Consider the following 25,798-nt stretch of genomic DNA (forward strand, 5'->3'; position numbering starts at 1 on the left):
AGGCATTCCAAAAGTAATACCTCCTTTTTTTTTTCATTCTGCTCGAATGGATCAGAGGAGATTGTAAATTGCATTATTATGATGACTGAACTTATGCAGTCATAACATCAAAGTTTCATCTCTCTGTTGCAAATATTGATGGTGTGAGACTCTCAGAAAGCTACTTCTGTCATGAATGTGCATCAAAAGCAGAGATGTGTCATTGAATTCCTGTCAAAAGAATATCCGCATTGAAAATGGTGGTGACTATATAGAAAAATAAATTCTGGAACACAGAAAAGTTGCTCATTTTAATAGTATCACTCTGGTCTTTATAGCTCTTCAACTTTCTGAGAAAAAAAAAAAAAATGAGGCTTTACTTTTGGAACAGCCGTCATATGTATTCTTGACAAGCAAAAACAAAAAAAAATATATTGTTTTTATATTTCTTTCAAAAAATAATCTAGCTAAAAAGATTACAGAAGGCATTTTTAATAAAAGCCTAAATAGCAGCAGTGTGTACAAATAAAACGGTTTGCATAATAGTCAAGCAAAATAGCTGAAATTGCAGAGCATCAGATGGACAATCTAAATATCCCATTTCCATTAGCAGGTCTTGACGTGTTTTTTTGTTTAATTTTTATTATTTAATATCAATATATAATGACATTGATGATATTTTTTGGATTATCTGAACTACTTTTCTGACCCTGAGTGTTATTTGTACATTTCAGTTTATGTAACCTCCAACCTTACTCAAGTGTACCTTGCTGAACTCTGAAATCTGCATGAAACCCTCTATCTAATCCACTTGGGTAGCATGCTTTCGATCCGTCAGCCATGACTAGATAGAAGTCCTAAATAATTTGCAATTATACTGTGAGTGTCGCATGTACTGAGGATTGAACTTTCAGTCTCCAGAAGATTGTACTTTACAACTGAATTAGTCCAAGTACCTCATCCACTATGCCATGGGGTCTTGCAGACTATTCTAGTATGAATTTGCGGAGCCATAAACGTATTTTTGTTTTTAGAAGTACAGTCTTATTTATTACTGCAGATTATGCAGCAGAGTCTCTTCTTTAAAAGAGATTGGTTTAGGGGTATGATGCATCTCGATTTGGGTAGTGGAGATGAAATGGTGCCAATGGAAAAATATTCCAAGGTGGATAAATTATTTTTTGAAAGAAGTTGAAGAAAAGATGTTTTATTAAAAATGCAGATCCATGTTCTACAGAAAAAATACTAATAATAATGAAACCTTTATTTTGTAGAAAGTTATAAACCACAAAGAGTCGAGAAATAAACTAACTTTTGATTTATATACTAGATAAAATCATATTTTTGATTTTTACCAAGCTTAGTACTAATACTGTGCTCGGAGAAAAACATCAAAACGAACTTACCTATGACTTTTGTAGCAAAGTTGTTGCCGATTTCTTTAAGGAGGTCATCATTGGCAAATTCCTCTTCATTAACTTTGATCCAGAACGAATCTGGGTCAACATTTTTGGCATTAATCTGGACATAAGAAAAAAAAATTAATGTAGTGCAATCATGTGTACATTGTGTAGTTCAGCAGCATTAAGTATTCATGTATACATTTAACACACCGGGATAATTAAATGTTTATATTTCCGAATTTTTCAGATGAGGATTGATAATTTGTATTATTTGGACTACTGTTCTCATCTTGAGTTTTATTCACACAATGTTTTGGTTGATGTAACATCCAAAAATACAATTGGAAATTGCTTAGGATTTCTACCCAGTTATGGCTAACAGAACTAGAGCATTACATAGATTCTAGAGTTTGACAAGATATTCCTGAAGAAGGTTAGAGGTTATATCAACTGAAACGTGAAAATAACACTCAAAATGAGAACAATAGTTGGAATAATCCAAATCATACAAATTCTGACCTATAGTTTAACTATGATTTTTTGTATATTGCTATCGTTTGTGAGGTATAGATTTATTATTATTTATTCAAATAGCATTTGAATTTATTCTCAACTAGCAAAGCTAACCCTGGAGTACAAGACACCTGCATCACCTTAAATACCAAAACAGGATGATGACAGTTAAAAACAAACCATTGTAGAGGACGTTTTGTTTATATATATATATATATATATATATATATATATATGATTGGTGAGCTGGATTAAATCCAACAATATGAAATAAAATAAAAGCCAAGTACGTCCAAGGATGGAATACTGCTGCCATATCTGGGCAGGAGCTGCTAAAAACAGCCTATCCTGCCTTGACAGAGTAGAAAATAGACTTTGTGGCTTAGTGGGAGATGCCCTTTTCTCTACCCTGCAACCTCTCTCCCACAGAAGAGACGTTGCAAGCCTATCCTTGTTTTATCATTATTTCCATGGCAAGTGCTCGTCTGAACTCAAATCTCTGGTCCCCCCCTCGTCAATCTTTCACAAAAAATTTCCCCCACTCTTTATCTGTGCCTAAATCAAAACGTGGATTTCATGAACAAAGCTTCTTTCTTAGAACTGCACGCCTGTGGAACTGTTCCGTCTGCCTGCTTCCCACCTGACTACAACTTGGATGTCTTCAAGCCCAATGTTAACAAATTCCTAATGAACCGCCCCCTTAAGTAAACACTTTCAAATTTCCACACTAACGTACTGTACTTGCAATAACCCTTATCCCTGAGTGGCTTCCGGGCCTTGATAAGTGGTGACCACCATGTAAAAAAAAAAGGTGGAAGGACCTGAATACTCAACGTTTTGCCCGATTTATGCAGGCTTATTCAAGAGGGATGGTCATTGATCAATCGGGCGAAACATTGAGTATTCAGATCCTTCCACCTCCATTTTATTTCATTATATATATATATATATATATATATTATATTATACACTAATAACATCATGAAAAATAAGATTGTAGATATTTGTTTATTTTCAATTTGAAAATATAACTCTAGAAATTGCCAACAACATTGTGATTAAAGTGAGATTTGGCAGAGGTAATAAAATAATTACTTTGGTTGTTTTTCTTTGAATAGTATGGGCATATGAATCAATGATGCCCATAACTATCCTTGACATTCTGCCAAAATGATTGCTCATCAAGCCTTAATCACAGGAGTCAGCCAATCCATTTGTGACCTGCTGTATACCCTCACCCCAATAGCCTCTATAGGCCAAGTCTTTTTTTTTTTTTGTTCTTTCTAACAAGGTTAATTCTTGATTGTCAACAGGTGGCCATGTACTAATTTCCAAAGGGACATTTCCTATGCAATTACCCCCCCCCCAAAAAAAACACAATTTGTCTACCTTTAATAACCCTTTCTTTGCTAAAATCTTTGAATCATTAATTAATCTATTAATGAATATTATTGAGAAAATTAATAGCTCCAGTCTTTCGATTGTAGACATGCCCCTTTTCTTCCAGAGATTCTTACGGGTAGCTCTGCTCTCAATTCAAAATCGATTCTAAACTTTCTCGATCAATCTTTCTCATCAAATCTTTCTTGTTCATATATTAGATCCATTGCTCTTTCTGCTTCTCATGAAATTGGTTCTATGTCTCTCTAAACACTTTCTCACACCTGAGACTATTTTCTATCTCTACAAAGCTACTATCAGACTATATATATTTCTTCTTCAATGCAACCTCTCTCACACAGACGTGGTGTTGTTAGTCTTTTTGATAAATAATACTATTTCCTGCTTCCTTTGTTCCAGCTTGTTTGACTTGTTGGTCTAGTGGTCTATTAATTTGTAGTTTTAATAACTCATTGTAATAGAACTTCATGTTCCAGTAGTTTCTTTCCAAGAACTGCAGGGTTGTGGAACTCTCTTCCTGCTCAATAGACATCTATCTTTGCAATAACCATTTTTTCATTTTTGTTAGCTCCATACATCAAGTGGCTTCATGCCTTTTTTCAAGCGATTTCCATATATAAAATTTTAAAAAAACTAGTGATAGTTCACCACTTAGAAAATGCTAAATTTCTTTCTGTATGGATTTAGGCAATCCTATTCTACTGTACATATCTTAATGGTCATCTCTGAATGCATATACCATAAACTGGATAGGGCACATGAAGCGAGAATGGTAGCACTGATTCAAGACCTTTGATGGAGTCTGGCATGAAGGTCTTCTGAAGAAAATTAATTTTTGTATGGAATTACTGGATGAATATTTAATATAATCAAATTTTTCTTGACTAAAGGAAGGATTCATGTTGTTCTCGATGGTCATGCATCCAAAAAAACATCACGTTAATATGGGTGTTCCCCAAGGGGTAATACTTGGAACTTTATTATTCCTGATCTTCATGAACAATATCTTTGGTGTAATTGCGTCTGAGAGGGGTATATTTGCTGATGACACCACTCTCATCATACAGGCAAATCAAACGCACATATATCCAAGGAAAATGGCTTACAAAATGATCTCCAGTCTCTAATATACAAAAATGTCTCTAACCTAGTAGGTCCTGCACTATCTAACAAGCTCCAGCCCCTGTCCCATCACCGCAATGTTGCATCTGTTTTTGCTAAACAACTACTATCACAGAATGTGTTCCAACGAACATACTGCATTAGTACTCTGCAGTATAAATACTCCCTCCCTCATTCCTCAACAAACCAGGCTAGCAGCAAAATCCTTGTAGAAACCCTCAGATGCCGTAAAATTATTTTGAGAGCTTCTTTTCTCAGATTGCTCGCCTTTAAAATCCCCTTCCTGTATTTTAATAGAAATTTAAATGTGTACAAAACTCTTGCTGCACAACTACTCCCTTAGGATTGTGCCCTCTAAATCTGACCCATTACATCTCACTGACAATATCCCTTCTTTAAGTGAATAGAACTATTATAAAAAAAAATCTAGTATATAAAGTAAAGTTAGACTTAATAGCGTTTCTTTGGCACCAATAGTTTTCTTCCGTCAATATTTTTGTGTTGATCAATGCAGCAAGTTGTTTAGAATAAAATCTACTTCGATTTAAAATTCCAGAAAATACTTTGTTCATATGAGAATTAGTTATAAGTGGCTGCCATCTTAAAACAAAAAAAAATAAAATAAAATATAAAAAAAAAACAAAAAACAAAAGCTGTTTTTGTTCATACAGAGTTACTTTGCTTTGTTTGGATAAAAAAATATTTTTGGAAAAAAAAACCCATAAAACAAAGTTTAGAAAAGAAAATCAAACCAAGCAAATACACTACAGGCAATACAGAGTAAGTACACTTAAATATAAAATGAAATAAAAAGAAAAGATCTCAATATCCTTTCAGATAGAGTATTACAAGAAACAAAACAAAACAAACTTACCTTGGTCCAATTGATTCGTTTTATCTTCATAGTAACATTATATTTCTTTCGGGGTTTCATCCCGAATGGCAAAGCATCTTGTCGTCCAAATGCTGGAGGAGCCATCCCTGGGGGAGGTGGTGGCCCACCCATCCCTGGAGGCGGTGGTGGAGGTGGCGGCCCACCACCAAACCCTGGAGGGGGAGGCGGTGGGGGCGGTGGACCGCCCATTCCAGGAAGAGGAGGAGGTGGTGGAGGCGGCGGTGGACCTCCCATTCCAGGAAGGGGAGGAGGTGGTGGCGGCGGTGGAGGGGGTCCACCGGGGCTCAGTGCACCAGGTGGTAAAGGAGGAGGGGGTGGTGGCATCTGCGGAAAGCCTGGCGGGAGTGGAGGAGGTGGAGGTGGAGGTGCACCACCTGGCCCTGGCGGGAGGGGCGGTGGAGCACCAGACTCCGAGCCACTGCCTCCAATGGCATTGTTGATCACAGCACCTATTCCAGAGTTGATCTAAAAAAGAAAATTCAAACAGAATATACATATAAAACTATAAATATTATCTACAATCAAAACTTACCAAGATAATAAAAAGCTCAACAGCTATTAAATAGAGAAAGAGTGATGAAAATAAAAATTGAATAAATTACAATATTTACATCAATCCATTAAAAATTCAAACAAGGAATTTTAATAAAGAAAAAATTCTGGAAAAATGTTTTAATTGTGAAGCTTATTGACTACAACTTTATTATTTGCTTTTTCAAAGTGTTTTTGCACTACACACTAATCAATTCACACTTGGATCCCAGATTCTTTCCTTGGCTTCATGGATTACTATTTCATTGATTAATTGATTAGTTTATTGATCTTTTGTACTATTATTCTATTCAAAATATTATTTTTTGATTAAAAAAAAAAAATTTCTTATATATTTTTTTATATATATATTTTCAAATTTTTACTAACCATTTTTTATTAATGTTTATCCTCTGATGAAAAGAGCCTTTAAAATTCAGGAGTCAAGGATTTTTATTTTATTTATTTTACTCGCGTTCACCTCTAACAAGGCACATCACCAGTTGGATGTAAAGGATTATTATTTAGTACTATACTTAGGAAAGATGAACATTTGAACTTCTGCATATCAGTACAGTCAGGGAATTTCAAAGTCAAGCTGTTTAAAGGAAGAAACTATTAGAGTAAAAAACTTTCTGGCATTTAAGGATCTATTCAAGAGGGAGAGACTAATAGTAGATACACCAGCCCAAATGTGGCAACAATATTCCATGCATGGGTGAATGGTGGCCTTGTAGAGGTACAGGTGTAAGTAGTCTTGTAGCACAATAGAGGAAACCCACCTTCCTTGCAGTAGCCTTTGCAATGTCCTTAACGTTTTTGCTCCAGTTCATATTGCCTGTGAATGTTAGGCTGAGGAGTTTTAAGGAAGAATTTTCAGGTAGGATGTTATTTGTCATATCGATAGTTGGAGAGATCTCTTGTAATTGTTAAAGGAGAGTAGCTTAATTTTACTAGCATTAAATGTTACCATCCATCTATGGCCATATTCCACTATAGTCTGGAGGTCATTTTCTAACAATTAGAGTGTTGTATCATCAAAAAATATACCGATCTCAGACACAATATTATCAGGGAGGTTCTTAATGAATACCAGGAATAATAATGGTCCAAGGATCGACCCTTTTGGCACTGCCGCATTCAATGTTATGCTACTTGGATGTACGTCCGTCAATGACAACCTAGATGGTCCTATTGTCTAAGAAGGATCTAATTATATTTAGTATATGTCCAGTTATACTGTACAATTTAATTTTCATTAGCGGCCCTTTGTGCCAGACTTTGTCAAAGGCCTTGGATATATCAAGGGCTACAGGCCTGGCTTTGCCTGCCTTATTCAGTGTATAGTATATGCGCTCAGAGATAAATGTTAACATATCTGCAGTAGAATGACATTGCCTAAATCCATACTGTTTACTAGAGAGAAGAAGCTTTTGCAAGGTGGTTGACTAGAGTTTGATTAATTAAGGTCCCAAAGGTTTTAGCAAAGAGGGGGAGGAGACTGATATGACTGATAATTGAGAGGGTCAGTCCTGTCACCAGAAATTTTGTACACTGGTACCACAAAGGCCATCTTCCAGCTATTAGAGAAGCAAGATTCAGCAAGGCATTTATTGTAGAGCTCGGTTGAGCATTTCTTAATTAGTATAGCAAGGATGAGATCAGGCCTACACATCTTGGAGGTGTCTAAATTTTTATGATACTGCGGACATAAGAGGTGATTTTCACATGATCTAGTGTGGCTTCAGTCCGCATAGAGAAATTTAAGAAGAAGTTGTTTGTTGGCTCTAAAGTGGAGTTTGAAGCAGTTCCGCCTTCTCAGTTGCCATGCATGTGACCTTCTGGTTGTTGGATAGTGGGGGAATTATTGATTCATCTTTATTCACTACACTATTATAGATTTTCCAGAAATCACGAGTTCCTATCTTTTGCAATTCCTAATTCCCTAATTATTTCAGCATGCCTTCTTTTGGCTGTGACTATTTCTCTTACAATAATTTCTAGCATCTACAAACTTTTGCCAATTTGAATTTGACTTATGATGTACAAACTGGTGGAATGCATGTTGTCTTTGTCTTTATTATAATTCCTTGTTTAAATTTTTTATGGATTAATATTGTATTTTATTCAATTTTTATTTTCATTGACTTTTTCTTCTTTTCGCTCACGCATATATATGTGTGTGCTCTTTGTTTTTACATAAGCAGTAATATGCTATTACACAGTCATGAGCATGTTTTGGTCAACTAGTTCCTAGTAATTAGAGATCTCTTCAGGTAATACCCTGCTTTACTTCGGTATTGAGAACTCTTGTATTAATCTCATTAAACTTCATTAGTTACTTAACCTCTGGAAAACAACTTTGGATTTTATATATATACACACACACACACATACATACGTGTGTGTATGTTTCATTCAATGCAATTGGAATTCTCCCATAGTATATTCTCAATAGAAATTAGACTACTCATATGTGTGTGTGTGTATATATATTCACATACACAATTTATATGCTGGGAAAGTTTAATCTATAATATACAAATTATGGCATTAGAATTTTGTATTATCTTAGCTAGTTCTATAAGAAATTGAATAAGATGAATAAAATTAATATTACATCATTATAACACAATCTGTAAACGTCTCCATAAAGTAAGACCAAACATGAACAAGGATCACTTGATACTAGCATGTAGGCAATTTATAACTCAAATTAAAATCATTATCGAAGTTGAAGGAGATTTTAATGAATGCAATAACAAAACAGTAAAACAACATTTCTGTGTGTAGTTATTGAACAAAATTCCCACATATTAAAAAACAAAAATAAAGAAAAACCGTATGATGTATGTAGCTGTGGCGAAACAAAAATATATTTCGAAAATTAGGTAAAATGATTTAGTTTTATTTCATAAAGAAAATCATTTTTAAGCAATTAATGGGAATTGGTAGGTATTACAACAAAAATCTCACAAGTTTGAATTATGTTGAGTTATCTCCTTGTGTTCTTTTAGATTGTTTTCAAAATGGTGGACAAGGCAGCCATTGTTTGGTTACTCAAAACATTTGATTTTCTTATTTAAAAATAAGGCTACTTAATCAATTTACATGATTTTTGCAATATAATATTTTCATTTCTTCATCAGTATGTCCACCGTACAGATTTTTCTTTGTTTTTGTTTAATATGGGGGGAATTTTGGACAAGAACTGTACTTTCAAGAGCCATTTTTGTTTATGCATAAATCTGTCCTCAAATACATTATGCACTTTGTATGTGTGTATGCGTGTGTATATATTATTTTTTAATACTAACCCTTTCCCTTAACTGTGAGTTTTCAAGTTCTGCCTGTTTCAATTTCTCCTCTAATGTGACATACTTTGCTTCAGCTTCTTGTTTGGCTGTTAGTGCAACTTCAACCTTGCGCTCCGCATCTTCATTTTCCGCTTGTGTTTTCTCCTGGGCTAAATTCACTGCAAATGAGATAAATAAATATTAGAAATTTGCATTAAATACACATACATATTAGTGATGGGTCGCTTCTAATATTTTTCCCAATTCCGATACAATTACTAATTCCGATTCTTTATAAATCTCTAAATAATTAACTATTAAGTTGCTATTTTTATCTCGATTACTGTAAAAACACAAGTCAAATGTGCATATATTTTCATAAATGTTTTTACATGTGGGTGGTGATCTATAGATTTTAATTTTATTGGTTGTTTTAAAATTAATGAATATTTGTTATTTTATTTTTACTACAAGCAGTAGAAGATTTTATTTTAAACAAAATTAAATAAAAAAGGTAAACCGTTTTTGGCATTGAAAAATAGGCACAAATGTTTTCAATTTTGATTAATCACCCCCACATTAACATATATATATATATATACTAAAAAAAGAAAAGAAAAAGTGAACTATTGTGTCACCTTTTATATTTAGGTTAGATTGCATGTAGGAAAAGAGAGGAGAGGGGGGGGTTATAAAATAATTAAAATATAAAGATAGGCAAGAGAAACTGCATAAGAGATAGGTTAGTTGGCAATGATATTTGCAAATTGTACTTAATTAGAAGAATTAAAATAAAAGTTTCTTTTCAAACAATCATAGTCCAAAACTGAGGAATATTTTAGCATGTATTTTTTGGGGTTAAAATATGTAGGAGAAAAACCTTTGTGGAACAAACATTGGATTAACTTAGTAGTATAATAGATATAAGTAAAAATTTGCTTTTGAGAGAAATAAAAATAAAATATACTACTTTCTTTTTGAATTTCTAATCTTTGTTCGGTATGTTTCTGGACAACTTGAAGCAAGGATAAATGTTTGTTTATAAATATATAAGAAATAATGGTCTGAAGCCAAAATATGACAACAATGGGTAATAAATGATATAGGTAATCCTTATAAATTAGAGGAAAGCATATTACTTAAACTAGTCACCATAATACTGCAAATATATAATCAGCTCAATAGAGGAGGGTTAGATCATCTAGAGCTAAAGTAGATTAAATGGGAGGGAGAATAAATTCAATTCATATAAGATCATTTACATATGTTCAAAGAAATCAAAACAATAACAACCTAGAATAGTGTATGATTGTTTCAGAGACGATATCAATTTATTTAAATAGTCTCATCATCATTGTGCTGATGAGGAGACTGCATTTGAATAAACTTGATATTGTCTTTGAAATGATCGTACACTATTCTAGTTTGTTATTGTTTTGATTTCTTTGAACATATGTAAATGATCTTATATGAATTTATTAATTTCATTTAATCTACATATATACACACACACACACACACACACACACACACACACACACACACACACACACACACACTTCAGCAAAGTTACCCAATATCACATAATTTCTGTAAACTATGTAGATTATAGAAAAAAAAAAAAAAAGAAAAAAAAAAGTAAACAATCTATTCAATATTGTAGTTAGAGATGTGTATGTGCATTTTAGGATCAAATGAGACTAAAAATAATTTATTCCCTGATGAGATTTGAACTCATAAACCATCTCTAAGTACTGCAACCTAACTAATTGACCCATGTTAGAAAGTATGAAATTATGATGTCATCATATACTTAAACCAGTCATGTTTTTCCTACTCTTTTGAGACAAAAGTCAGTCAGCAAAGAAAGGAGAAAAAATATTTGTCTGTTATTAAATTGGTAGTCAGTAATTTGAATATCAGTATCGGAATCATTACAACTTAATAGCCTGGAAGTGGGTGATCATTTTTGGTTAAATACATCTGCAGAAATGATTCCTCCACTCTAAAAGTATAAGTTGTATATTTTTTCTTTGTTGTATTTCTTTTTACCACCAACATTTTCAGGTGGTTTATATGTAATCTCATTTTTTTTGAGGGGTGGAGAGAGAAGGATGAACAAAGGTGCAGAACATCAGTTTTATCCAAACTTTTAAAATAATTACCTTTCTAGCTAACGCGGTCATTTAAAAAATATCAAAAAAGAGTCAAAAAGTAAATAAATCAATTTTTTATTGCACTATTCATGTTGTTGGTTAGGTGATTGACAAGAGAATGTTTAGATCAATAGTCTGACACAACTAATCTATTTATGTTGGCTATTGTGTAATTCTCAGCAGCTTCATTTGTATTTGCTGCTGCATTTGATATATACGTAATTATTGGATGATGATGCTTAAATAGAAATGCCTAATTAACTGATATACTTGTCAAATGGAATGGAGATGTCATTCAAAAACTAATGAATGATATTACTAAGAAAATACAAACCTTAAATCTAATTAGAAAGGATTGGAGATATGGTCTATGTGGTCTGTGGCCTAAAATGCAAGTCTCCAGACCTTATCATGATAAACCCTAGGGGGAACTTAGACCTCTTCAAAGTTAAGGCTTGGGAGGGAGGGGCATTGTGGTATCCACATTATAGATAACAATGAACTCTTTCACTTACTATAAAGACTGACAGAGTATATTTCTTTCAGCATTATGCACAAGTTATGCGCTTGTGGCAGTTGGACAGATGTATAACAACACTATTTGTTTTATTTGTGTTTCTTTAAATATATTTAATTTCCACTAAATACTGAGTTATGTCTTCCTTTCGGACCTTTACCAGTCCACAACACTTACGTTAGCTGTTAAACATCATAGGTACTGAATTTGAAACTAGCAGAAACTCCAAACTGTGCTGCTGCTGCTTTTGATATTTGATTATTGAAAGATACTTCCACTTCAAACATCTTAGTTTAATTACTTCTTAAAAGAAACTGAATAAAACTACATTTTTTTTCTTGTTAAGAACATACACAAATATTTTTCATAAGATAAACCTCCATATCAATCAAAGCAATTGGAATTCTCAATAGAAGTTGGAGATGTGAGCAATGTTTTAAATAAGATGCGTACTACAACACACCTTCACAACATGTGCATTCATTAACGGCAATTTCTCTGGATGACAACAGTCAGCCATATTAGGTGATACTTTTGCTGAATAAAAAGCTTCCATAAACTTATCTTCCGGTTGTTTATTCTCAACAGAAATTTTAAAACCTGATGACGTCAACATGTGTAAATATTATAAAAATTTAAACATTTACATATAAATACACACAAATATATGTACGAAGCCCACTTACCTAAAATCTCATCAACATCCAACTTGAAACGTTTTGTGTAACTAAAATCTGGGTCGTGTCCGTTTTTCTGTAAAACTATTTGACTGACGCACTCCTCAATGAGTCGGTAATATTGAACCCTGGTATACAGAATAAAAACATATGTAATAATAATAACAATGATAGTAATAGCTATGATGGTGATTATAGTAATAGTATCAATTGTGATAATATTGATTTATGTAATTGCATAATGAAAAATAACTGTCCATTAATAAATAAATGCTCATTACTTGATAACTAAGGTAATATATACATACAATATTAATAAAATGAAAATGACAAGACACAAAAATTCATTTAGAACTGTTATCATATGATGACATTTGAAAATGAAAAACTAAGAATTGTTACAACATCTAAATCTATACTATAAATTCGTTTTTCTTTTGTGTGTATTGATATTCATATTAAAAACCCTCTTTTCTATTTATTTAAAAAGAAAATACAATTTTCTTATATATGGGTTGTGGAATTGCATTCACTAGCAAAAGATCTAGCTAATTTGCATATTCTTTTAAAGATTCATTTTAATTAATTCCCTATTAGTTGCTTCGGTTTTCTAATGGGATAATCATCTTTAGTTAACTATTACATGTAATTATATTCATGCAGATATTCTACATGATTTATACTTGCATAATATTTGCGTAAAAAGTTTATAGTAAACACAAAATTGTTTGCATATATATTTATGTATACGTATATATTTTTGTTTAACAAATTTTGCCTACCAAACTCCTCCTAGAGTTTTTGGTCTACAAACATGAAACTTCATATATAAGGTATTTGAATCCATGCAAAAGTTTATATTTGGGTTTAGTCTGGAAAAATCGGTGCAAAAGTGTGAAAATTTAAAAAAATTAAATTTGCCAGGTGAAGGTCGAATGTGATTACAAATGCATAACGTAGTAGCTATTAGTTAATGTTTTAATTTTTAGCCTTGCAAAAAATGTGTTTTCATAGCCCAGTCATTGATGGCAGAGGCAAAATCGTGAGCTGAACGTTTTGGTTTCGATTCTCGATGGTGGCGCATGAGTCTTTTTTTTATACGTTTTAAATCATTACTATATGTTGCATCCAATCTATCTATGTATCTATAAAAGTGAAAATGTCTGTCTGTCTTTTCTCTATGGTAGTTAAGGAAGACTATTATACAGAAAGGAATTGCTTTACATATTCACATATATTTTTAATATATACATATGCACATAACCTTATGAACAGTACATAGGGCCCAAGCAAAGCCGGGCGGATCTGCCAGTATATGTATATATTTAGATATATATAAAAATAAAAACAAAAAAGAGGTTAATGCAGTTGGCTTAAAGCATTCTCAAGTGTGCATATAAAGGTAATTTACAAAAAGTAATAAAATGAAAAGTTGTAATAGATCAACACAAACTGAAGCAAATTAAGAGACATAACAGTGGAATAACCTATGCGGATTCATCTTTTATTAATACATTATGTATATATTTATTCATACATTATATATATATATATCAGGAAAAAACGATAATATAAGGATATATACTAATGCATATACATTTAATTTTTCCTACAATAGGGAGATTACATCAATTAGGGGTACAGGATATACATGCTCTTTATATCTAGGTATTTTGAATCCTAATGCTTCTCATCAGAAGAGGAGAGAACGTTCTATTATTTTGTTCCTAATGTAGTTATTGCTAGACGTCACATTTCTAATGTTATCTTGTACCTTCTCTCCTCTTCTGATGAGAAGCCTTATGCTTTGAAATACATAGGCATAACGAGCATATATATTCTGTACTCCTAAGTGATGTAATCTCCCTATTAAATGAGCAATTAAATCTATATACATTAGTATATATCTTTATAGACATTTTTTTTCTTTTTTTTCCTTCTATATATAAGCTCCATCTCAAATGTTGATTTCGTATTATCCCAATGTATCCTTTTAAAGAATATCTCTAATTCTTCTTAGTTCCCCCATATATGATTCTCCCATAGATTTCGACGTTATGAGGTTCCTTCCACCACAACAACTAAATTGTTAAGAAATCTACACAGATGATTTATTTATAGTAATGAAGACTTTGTGTAGAACCAATCAAACTTATTGGTATTACTGCTAATCTTGTTGGTGCAGATAACTGCCACAAGACAGAGAATACAGTAGATTGCAAGCTTTTGTATCAGAGTTTTCTTTCTCCCAGATGCATGTCTCAATGAAGACTGGGGGTATATCTCTACCAATGAATTAATGCGCCCCCAAATACCAACCCGGAAATTAATAAATACAGCATCTAGTCTTCCCAAATGGTCACCCATCTCATACTGGTCTGGCTCATCATTGCTTAACTTTAGTGATCTGGTGAGAACCAATGTGCCAACATGATTGTGCCGTATATATAATTTTTTATGTACTTTGTATTATGTTCTTACTTGTGTCAGTGTGGTCTGATGAAGGTTCCATTGCCTTTAAGCTTTATGTTCTTTTTTACTACTTATTTAATCTTGTATTTAAATTATTTGGTTGTTGGTATGAATTAAAGTCTATTTTAAAGGCATTCTATTTAATATTTGAGTATTTCTTTCATGTTACTGATTCAAATAATTTATGCCCCCCCCCCCAAAGTGCTGTGGAATTGTGTGCATTATCCTAAAACTTAAAAATTAAAACTCCAATAAAATTAAAATCAGATATAAATTGTATATAAAATTAATCATTACATCAAAATTGTCTCCCTTTAGATAGTTAAATTTAAACCAACTGACTTAGCAATAAAAATTAAAACTGAAATAAAATGCAAATAAAGTAATAAATACACAAAAAAATGAAAATAAAATAACATTGATCCTACATTATTAGGTTTAAAGAATAACAATAGAATTTAAAACAAAATAAAAAAATTAATTCCGGTCTATTTCATGCGAAATTGTTCCCATTTAGATTGAACACATACCTGAAGGAAAATTTTCCTGAAATATTTGATATGAAACTCTGAAGTAAAAACATGATCGATGCAATCGTAAAAGCATTAAAAAAAGAAATAACTACATATTGCATTAAGAAAAGGTGAATCCGCATAACTCGATCCACCGTGATAGATCTTAATTCACTTCAGTTTGTGTTAGTATGTTACACATCTGCCTTGTATTACTTTCTATAAATTACCTTTATATTAAACAGTTCAGTTTGTATTCAAAGTTGTGGGAAAAACTAACCAAAGACAGATGTTCCTGGCACGTTACAACTCACAATGCTGCTATAATTAATGAATCTGCACAGAATGAAGAACCCAAGAGAAAAACGTGACATCAGAAAAGACAGAGCAGTTAACACTTCTGCTATATTATCATCCTACAGATGTTCAACATGTGGGAAATACTTCAGAGCTCAAATCGGTCTAAGAAACCATCTTTGAACCCACAGAACAATTGCATGATTATGCTCATCTTTGCAAGCAATGGACAAACATCATCACCTTTATATTAATAGTAATATCAATTAGGAAATTTTTCAATTAATTGTTTTTTGTAATGTAAATAATATAAATAATATAATTTTGGCTTTAAAGAAAAATTTTAATTATAAACAACAAAATACAAATTAAATTATCAAACAAAAAAAATAGCAAAATGCAAGCATAAATATTTGTTACTTGGGTTCTCATCATCATACTTAGTTTAATGCCATTTTATATGTTGACATATGTTGGACAGCTTTAGAAATTGACTTCCAAACTAACCTATCTCTGCCCAGGTCTATATTTATCCTTCTTTCTTTCAAACCCATTTTTATCACTTCCTCCCAATTTTCATTTGTGTTCCCCTTTAAATTAGACCTGGTATGCTAACTATTCTGCATCTACTGATCAAAAATCTCATTCATTTTTTTCAACATGGCTATAACCTTAAAGTATTTAGTTCTTCGCATATATATTCTCCAGGCCCTCCCTCCCAGTTTAGAAGCACCCTGGCATCAGTGGAAAACACTCAAACGTCAGAAGACAGGAATAGGTTGATCCAAAGTTGCTATGACCAGATGGGACTATAAAACTGATCCAATCATCTGCAAATGTGCAGAGAAGGACAGTACAATGTAACTTGTCAGCGCTTAACTGGTCAACCGGTACAGTTTGAAAGATCTTGCAGAATCAAATAATAATGCAAATGACTGCGTAAAAAAAAAAAACAAAGCGAGAAAATGGTGCATGATCACTTGCTTCAAAGACATGCAGAGAAGAACTGAATAACTTGAATCTTCCTCTGAGGTCATCAGATCAAAACCTGTCTTTAACACATTATACATACATCATATAATTCTCATGATTTCTTTTCATGCAACACACATCTTCAACTATCAATTAAATTAAAAAAAAATGAAATAAGAAAATCATGATATATCTAAATTATCATATAATTTGGGAAATTTAATATTGAAATTTGATTCTAACTAGTTTGAGCTACTATTCAACTGAATTGAATAGTAATGCACTTTTGATGATTGGATTTACTGTGAAGTTGAAGTAAAATATTAAGATAAATCCATTTCAAACATTTATTATTGCTACATATTTATACATATACTGTGTAATTATGATTAGATATTGATGCCAATGGTTTCAAAAGGAATTAAGTATTTGGCCCATATCAGTGAGATGGCGGGGGGGGGGGGTTATGTGCAGAAAAGCTGTTGAAACCCTAAAATGGTGCATATTCTCTCTTGACGATCCAACATTATCTGGAAGCCGAAATGAAATACCCCACAAATGAAAACAGCCAATAAACACGAGTATATACAAGTCTATAAGTGAAATAAGAGGAAGGCCCCAAAATGGAGCATATTCGCTCCTGATGACCTGCCATTATCTGGAAGGCAAAATGAAATATCTCACAGGTGAAAACAGCCGGTAAAAACAATTTTATAAAAGTCTATAAAGTAAGCTGTTCCTTTTGAAACAATATCTTCTGTTGTCCGTTTACTGCATAATGAGTTTCTGCTACTGTTCTGGAGGAAATTTCATTCTATATGCTTCAGTCATCAGTGATTTAATGGTGGAACTCTTAATAGAAATAAGAAAGTCTTTTGAAAATATAAGCAGTTAAGGGTCTCAAATCTTCAAATTTTTATTTCATTTTTTTTTTTATTACATTTTCACCCCAAACAAGGCAAATTGCCACTTTGGTGTAGGGGGCTACTATCAGGGGCAACAACTACTGGGGTACTATGTAGGGATTTGGGCAACAAGATGTCGGTTCACGTTACACTTGAACTTCTGCAAGTCAGTACTGTTGGGGAAGCAGGGACCTGGAATGGAATTTCAGAGTCTAGCGGTTCTGGGGAAGAAACTATTGGAGTAAAAAGATCTTTTACATCTAGGGATCTCTACAGTGTGGGAGTGGGATTTAGCAGCCTGTCGGGTTTGTCGAGGGTGCTCACGTCGTGGAGGCACAAGTGATTGCAGTTCGTCAGAGCATTCACCACTAAAATACTTGTAGAAAAGGCAGAGGGATGCAACATTTTGTCGATGGAACAGAGGCTGAAGCTTAGATGCCAGTTCAGGACCTATCAGGTTTGTGACTCTCTTTTGAACCTTGTCAAGGAGCGAGAGACTAGTAGCAGATGCACCAGCCCAGATGTGACAGCAATACTCCATACATGGGCGAATGGTGGCCTTATAGAGGTACAGGAAAGCACCATAACAAAGAATTGTGTGCATGTTGTTCCATGTATATATAGCAAACCATACGAAAGTTAAACATGCTGTCTGCTAAAAACAATACTAGCAAGATAGGGAAATCAGGTAATTAGCTGGATTCAGCAATTAATGATTACCCCTGGAAATGATTAACATTTCTGTGTAGCTTAATTGCCATAAGTATATGTTCATACTACTACTAACCTCTATTCATTAAACATTGTTGAACTAAATACTGAATATATATGTAATCTATATAATATTCTGCTTGTTCCATCCTTAGTCCATGCATTACATTTTGAAAAAGGCTAAATACAATTTTCGAAGGCCAAACTGTTTAAAAAAAAAAAAAAAAAAAAGGCCAAATGCACAATATTTGAATATCATTCTAATAATATATGATCGTTGTTGTAATGGTGCAGGAAAGGAACTCACAGTAATTTCAACATGCAGCAGTTCTTCACTGAAGAAAGAAGTCAGCGAAATCTTACATAAAAAAGGGAACACTTGAAAGAAACAGCAAAAAAAAAAAAAAAAAATCTGCCAAATGGTGCTGAATTATGGGTGTAAATTAATTAAAGATGGTCTCTTACTATGTGTTTTTATTATTAGTATTGAATAGTGTAGCACAATATTACTTTCTGAGTATTTATTAATACTTATAAATTCATCTCATTTATGTCGGTTCTATATTTAAAACACAATGGACACTATTTTCATAGGAATGTTTATAAACTCAAATATGCTGAGTGTTAGTTTTTCTGCCCCGAAAAAACTAATTTTTTGTGCTACCCAGAAAACTATGAACTTTATTGAAACATTTGTTAATTAAATATATTTCTTATTCTGTGGAATTTCCACAGATCTTGCTAGCATATATTATTTTATAATATAAAAGAATCATGGACTTTTAAATTATATTTTGTCAAATAGTGAATTTGTATATATGTAAAATAGTAATAATATATATATATATATATATATATTTAATTATGGTGTTTGTGGGAAAGAACTATAGCAAAGTGCTCAAATGTAAAAAAGATTGTTCAATATAAGAGGTAAACAGAGGCTGAAGAGAATCCAATATTTTCAACTATAAACTGGTCCCTTTATATTGCATTTGAAACCAACAGTACCAATGTTTTTCTGAACTTCTGTAAAGTTTTAAAATATATAAGATCTGTTTTTATTAGCAATGTTAGCAGTTTTGAAACACTGGTTTTTGGATTTACTTTTACTCCCTGCTCGTTTTCCATCACTTCCTTTTTTATTTTTCAATATTTTATACACACACACATACATATATATATATAGATTACTCCTAAAATTTAAAGCCTGCTTATGAATATCATTTTGCTAACTACTTTCCTCAGAAAATAAGAACCATTCTTTGAAACTCCATGGAATAAAGAAAATTTTTAAGTTCTTGCATTCCTTGTCAAATAATAAATTGTTGTAATTTCTAATTTAAAGAGAAAGAGTATATATATATATATATATATATATATATATATATATGCATACATACACACACACACACACACACACACACAATGTATGCATTCATTTAAATTACATATATAAACATGCACACATGTACCCATCCATATATACATATTTTTTTTAATTCCAACTTACTTGGCATATGGCTCTTCTCGTATCAGCAAAAGATGTTGGAGGATCGACAAAAAATATGTAAAACTGGGGGTGTTTAAAACGCTGTTGATGAGAAGGTTATAACACAATTCAGGACTAGTAGAATGCATTAAGGAAGGTAAACAATATATATCTATACTTCTCACTTTGTATTCATTTGCTTCAGACAATTCATTTTACCTCACACTAAAATATAATGAAAACCCAACAAAAACCATTATAATGTTAAACATTTAAATCAAGAATTTCTAATAAAATAAATCCAAAATAGCAGTTGATAGTAAGAGATACAATCTATGAAATAACTTGAGATTTCCTGGCCATGGTAAGGTTTGTTTATCCCACTTAAGGAACACCAAAATATTTTTTAAACAAAGGACATAAAATGCATTAGCCAAAATAAATAATGAGAGAATAAAATTAAGGATTCTGATTGGTTGTTGGCTAGAACAGACACCCTTTAATTATAAAACAATCCTAAAACTGAAATGCATGCATTTAGCTTGATGATTTCTTTTGTGAATGAAACACAAATGTTTCTATGTAGCTTACTTGCCATGTTTATATTTTTTTATTCTTAAGCTGTATTGAGCACTGTTGATGCAAATATTGGTCTGGTTGCTATGTTCTATGGCATATCAACCCATTTCAGCTTATTTAATGGCATATCAAGTAATTTTGAAAAAAAAAGAATACAATTGCTGCATAATGAGTTTCTTATTAATGAAAACAGTTTTTGAAGGACTTTGCAAGTTGTAAATTATAAACATAATAAGCTTATTAACATTCCAAACTAAGTTACTTCCTTTGTGCTTATGTCACATATCCCAAACAAAAATGGAGGAATCATGCTTTTGTTAATTCATAAAAAAAAGAAGGTTTATGCTTCACATTGTTTATATCCTCAAATATTTATTGATCATGTTTAGTTTGGTTGTTTTGTAGAGAAAATTGTTACTTTTGGCTTTGAAGAACATGATTGAGTGTTGCAAAGAGAAAAGAAAAGTCAATAACATCAACATTTGGTGCATTTAAGTCAAGAAGCCAATATTTTTAAACAACCTGATCTGGTGGAGTAAACACTGGAAAAATATATACGTAATATATTATTTTTTAATATTACAGTGTGTATTCCTGAAAGGATGAAACATTAGTGCCTGTAGGTATTTAAATAATTATTATAGTAAATAAGTAAATATTTATGTGTATATATATATATATATATATATATTACGGATACTATTTGAATTCTGTGGATCTTGTTTGTTACTACACACACCAGATAAATAAAAAAAGCAACGTTATCCATTGCTCTTTCTGCTTCTCATAAAACAGCTCTCTTTATCGCTCTAATAAATTTCTCTCATTTGAGGCTATTCTCTATCTCTACAAATCTACTATCATGCATGTATAGAGTATCGTCATACTTGAGCTGGTGAAGCACAGAGTGCCGGGTTCTAATAATCCCAGAAAAACAAAAAAAGGATATGTAATTTCAGCTTTGACGTTATCGTAGTGTTGCAAGAAATCCCAGGCATCTTCTTCCATATGATCATGAAAGACGGACAACTGTGTTTGGAGTTCAACATAGCCTGGTTTAGCGAGTTTCTGAGAAATTGAGAAAAAAAAAAAAGGGAAGGTTAAAAAGATGTTTACATACATTTATATATATTACATATATTGCAAACTCAAACAATTAAACATAGGTTTCTATAATTTATTGCCTTTGATTCTTAAACTTATATGAAACTAAATTTTACATACAGATTAACTTATTTACACCATAGAAAATATTACCTATAATAAGTAATATATATAATTAATCAATCAATAAAAACAAAGAAACACTCACTTAATTTCAATTATGCATTCAACATTTGAATTATAACGGCCATTCATTCAAAACAACAGAAATGACATCAAATATTTTCAAACATATAATGGCTAATGACATTAAAAAATCTCACTCTCTATTCCACAATGCTATATACACTTTAAATACTGACTTTTCTCATTCTGAAATAGAACAAAGACATCCTTTTCACATTATAATCAAAACTAGATTTTCAAATATTAAAAAAATATTTTATTTTCTTCAAATTAATTATCGCAAGAAAGTATTGAAATAAAGACAAAATGTTTATGAACATATATTTGGTTTATTTCCCTTTTCATCTCTCCATATATAATAAGTATGATATAACTATTATATATATTATGCAAGTATTATATAATGTTGTTTTACATGTATGCTCCTCTTACAGAATTTCAACTTTTACATTTCATTAGTAACCATAGAAGGACAAAGCTTATCTGAAATTATATATATATATATATATATATATATATATATATATCTATATCTATATCTATATATATATATATATATATAAGGAATAGAGCTTATAAATAAAAAAGTGGTGAACTGCAGTTTTCTGAGAAAAATTTTTTAAATTTCTCTCTAAAGTCAATAAGTGTATGTGAAAAAAAAACCCCACTGTAATCTTATTAAATTCTTGAATAAACAACCCCCCTCCTAAAAAAACAAACAAAAAACACACAGTTGAGATGCGTATATTTATAAACACACATGTAATTATTCTTAAATAAAAATGTTCTAAAATAACAAAAGACTTTAAAGTGACTTTTGCATTTCAAAACGTATGATCAATATTTGACGCCTGTTAGAACATTGTCGTCGTTCCACCTCACATTTCATCTGTTTTTTAAAAAAATTAATCACTGCTTATTTTGGTTTTACTGTGGATCTTTTATAGAAAAAAAAAGTTTTAAATTACTTTCACTCTAGATAAATTATTCAACTAACATAGGATTTAATAGGAAAAATCTTTTTACAAATGTGATTCAACTGGGGTGGGGGTTCAAATAACTATTACCATTGCGGTTTAAGACTTTAGTTTTAATTTTTTATGTAATCTATGTAATTTAAGATCCCAAGTGATACCAAGTAACTCTGCTAATATTTATATATAATGGTGGTGACCTTACCTCGAGAATATCATTGAGTCCATTGCGCATGAACTCATTTCGCAGGTGAATCCGAAATTCAGCATTTTCTGGTGTTGAAACAATTGCATTAACCAACTGACTGCATGCAACCTGAAGAAAAGTAAACAGAAATGTAAATCGATATATACATATATATAAAATACTTTGCAAATAAGTAGCTTTGTAAATAAACACTTTCTTGGGCAAAAATGAAAAAGACAGGTAAGGAAGACATTTTAGCAACATGAATAGGTTAGCAAGAAATTAATCTAGAATAAACTAGACCCAAGATCCGTTTTTGTTATTGTTTTTTTAAGGAGGTGGTGCTTGATCAACACTGCTGGCATGCCATGATATAAAATATTGTTTTGTTTAAAAAACCCCGAAACAGTTTTTTTTATACTAAACAACTGATAATTATTATAATAATATTAGTACTAGAGTAAATATTTTGGAAGTAAACGAATGCAGTGATTGAAAATAATTAATTGGCTTCTAAACAATTCTATCCATTTAATTGTCAAAATTAGTAACATATCCAAAAATTATGAGAAATAATAAAGTAAAAAATTTATTATTAATGAAAACAGTTTTTGAAGGACTTTGCAAGTTGTAAATTATAAACATAATAAGCTTATTAACATTCCAAACTAAGTTACTTCCTTTGTGCTTATGTCACATATCCCAAACAAATATGGAGGAATCATGCTTTTGTTAATTCATAAAAATATGCGTTTGATTTAATAACGCAGTAACATTTAACTAATTGTGATATGATAAGTAGATAACATTGGTTTTTAATGAAAATTTTTTTTTTTTTTTTTTAAATTTTGCTCTAATAATGAAGAAGCACCATTATTTTGTTTATTTTAAAGGTTGAAAAACTTCCATGACTCAATATGTATTAGAAAAAAGTGACCTGTTGGGTCACCCATTGAGTTTGTATGAAATTGTTTGAACCAGAAAAAAAAATTATTGTGAGGATGCAAGAGGGGGGAGGGGCATGGTCTATTAAGAGTTACTCCCAATAACTTAGGAGCACTTCAGAAAGATAAGAAAATAACTGCAAATGGAGCTGTCAGCATTTCCAGGCTGGTAGATTTTGGGTGCAGTACAATAAATTAGTCAACCTCATAATGGAACATAGCCTCCTAGAACCAAATAGACCTTTTTTTTTATTTATATCCCATTTTGACAAAGAATGGTTCTACTAAGAGACAACAATGATACCAAGAATTCCATTGGTTCATTTGAAGAAAAAAGTGAGTTTGCAAAGCAAGTTAAATTTTTAAAATAAAAATCTCAAATGCATTATACACATTTTTAAATTATATTAAGAACATCAAATAAAATGTAAGGTAACAAAATACTTGCAAAATTCACATAAAGCAATTATTTATTTAGAGCATACAATTGTTTCAGCCGACCACCAAAATACCTTTAATATTCACCATATACGAGGCATTTAATTTTTGATAGGGCTTTCATCAGTGCTCCTAAAAAAGCATGTAGTCCTCCAAAGTCTTGTGAAGGCTATGTGTTCTAGGTTTAGGCCTAAATGCTGTAGATGTTCAAGGCAAATTCTCTTAATGAGCTGTATTCAGCAACAGATCGTCTAAGGAATGCACTTTAGATTTTGAAGAATTCATTACTGGTTAAGATGAAAGTTTTTTTTCTTTCCTTTCAAAAAAGTGTTAAAAGTATTCAGAACACTGTATATACATAAATACACACACACACACAAATATACACATGGCTAATTCACTGTCAAATCATCACGGGCTTGACACCTATATCCTTAGATTTTGTTGTACCTTGCAACGCAGATGGACATCGTAAAAACTAAGAAATTCTAAAATTTTGAGCATGTAACTCAAAGCGATCTACAATTTAGAGCATTTTCTATTTTTATTTTCTAAAACTCTTTTCAATACGAATTTTATATAAATTTAGATTGTCTCCCAACATCATTTCATATAGCCAAACTAAGTGCTTCACTCGATACAGTATTTCTGAACTTTTAAGAAAAAAGACACTGTGAGTGAACAAAACAAACTTTTTTACCATTTTTAGTCGAGAGGTACTTCATAGTGTCGGCATGGATGTCCAACAGAAAAAAAAACAAAAAAAGAAACAGTATCAGATCAGCAACATCATTTTAAGCCCCATAATTTTGCACATGTGAAAAATTCCAAAATCTGATAAAATCACACAAAAGACTTAATTTCTCAGTAAATGTGATCTCAGCAACGATAACAAATGCAGATTCTGTCACACAGTAGTAGAGAGTATCAATCACCTGACATCCAACTATAAGGTTCTGCTGTGGGATGGCTACTATATGATGCAACACAATGGAGTGTATAAATATCTCTACTGGATGATCTGTAAAATGTTGAATATGAAATGTGGTAGAAAGTCCTGAGAACATGTTTACCAGAAAGAACAGTTGGAAATAGGTCATACACCATCTGCTATGACTATGCAATTCCTACAGCTACATACCTCAAAAACAGAGTTATTAAACCTGACATAGTGATATAGGACAAGATGCAACCTTATTGTCCACAATGGTGTTGAGTTAAATGGAGCAGAGAGGGAAAAGATAATGAAATACGAAAGTCTTATTTAAGACATGAAAACAAACTGGAATCTTAAGATCTCTATCATTCCAGTTCTTATAGGAGCAACTGGATTCATGAAAAAAAGAATTTCAAAAGACTACCTGGTTATTATACCCGGTGAACCAAGTGCAAGAGAGATTCAAACAATTGCACTTAATGGGTCAGTTAGAATCTTAAAAAGATCTTTTAGTTGGAATATATTAGATAGCTGGTGAATGTCTGGCATCCAGTAGGATCCCCCATTTCCAGCTTTAACAAAAGGATAAAATTGAAAACAA

At 31.8% G+C, this 25,798-nt stretch overlaps 1 protein-coding gene across 3 annotated transcripts in view; it reads right to left on the reverse strand.

Annotated features, from left to right (window-relative positions):
- The window catches only part of LOC145283583 (protein diaphanous homolog 2-like), a 182,230-nt gene that overhangs the window by 71,000 nt on the left and 85,432 nt on the right, over nt 1-25,798 (reverse strand). For all 3 annotated transcript variants that reach the window (XM_080132506.1, XM_080132505.1, XM_080132504.1), the window contains exons 9-15: nt 22,897-23,007; nt 21,377-21,495; nt 19,870-19,986; nt 12,500-12,618; nt 9,162-9,319; nt 5,293-5,778; nt 1,386-1,500 (exon numbers count right to left, since the gene is read on the reverse strand). In XM_080132506.1, coding sequence (XP_079988632.1) covers nt 1,386-1,500; nt 5,293-5,778; nt 9,162-9,319; nt 12,500-12,618; nt 19,870-19,986; nt 21,377-21,495; nt 22,897-23,007 — 1,225 coding nt within the window. The remainder of the gene's footprint in view (nt 1-1,385; nt 1,501-5,292; nt 5,779-9,161; nt 9,320-12,499; nt 12,619-19,869; nt 19,987-21,376; nt 21,496-22,896; nt 23,008-25,798) is intronic.

This window comes from Euprymna scolopes, chromosome 8, assembly GCF_053919585.1.
Source record: "Euprymna scolopes isolate OS-2025 chromosome 8, ASM5391958v1, whole genome shotgun sequence".
NCBI lineage: Eukaryota > Metazoa > Mollusca > Cephalopoda > Sepiida > Sepiolidae > Euprymna > Euprymna scolopes.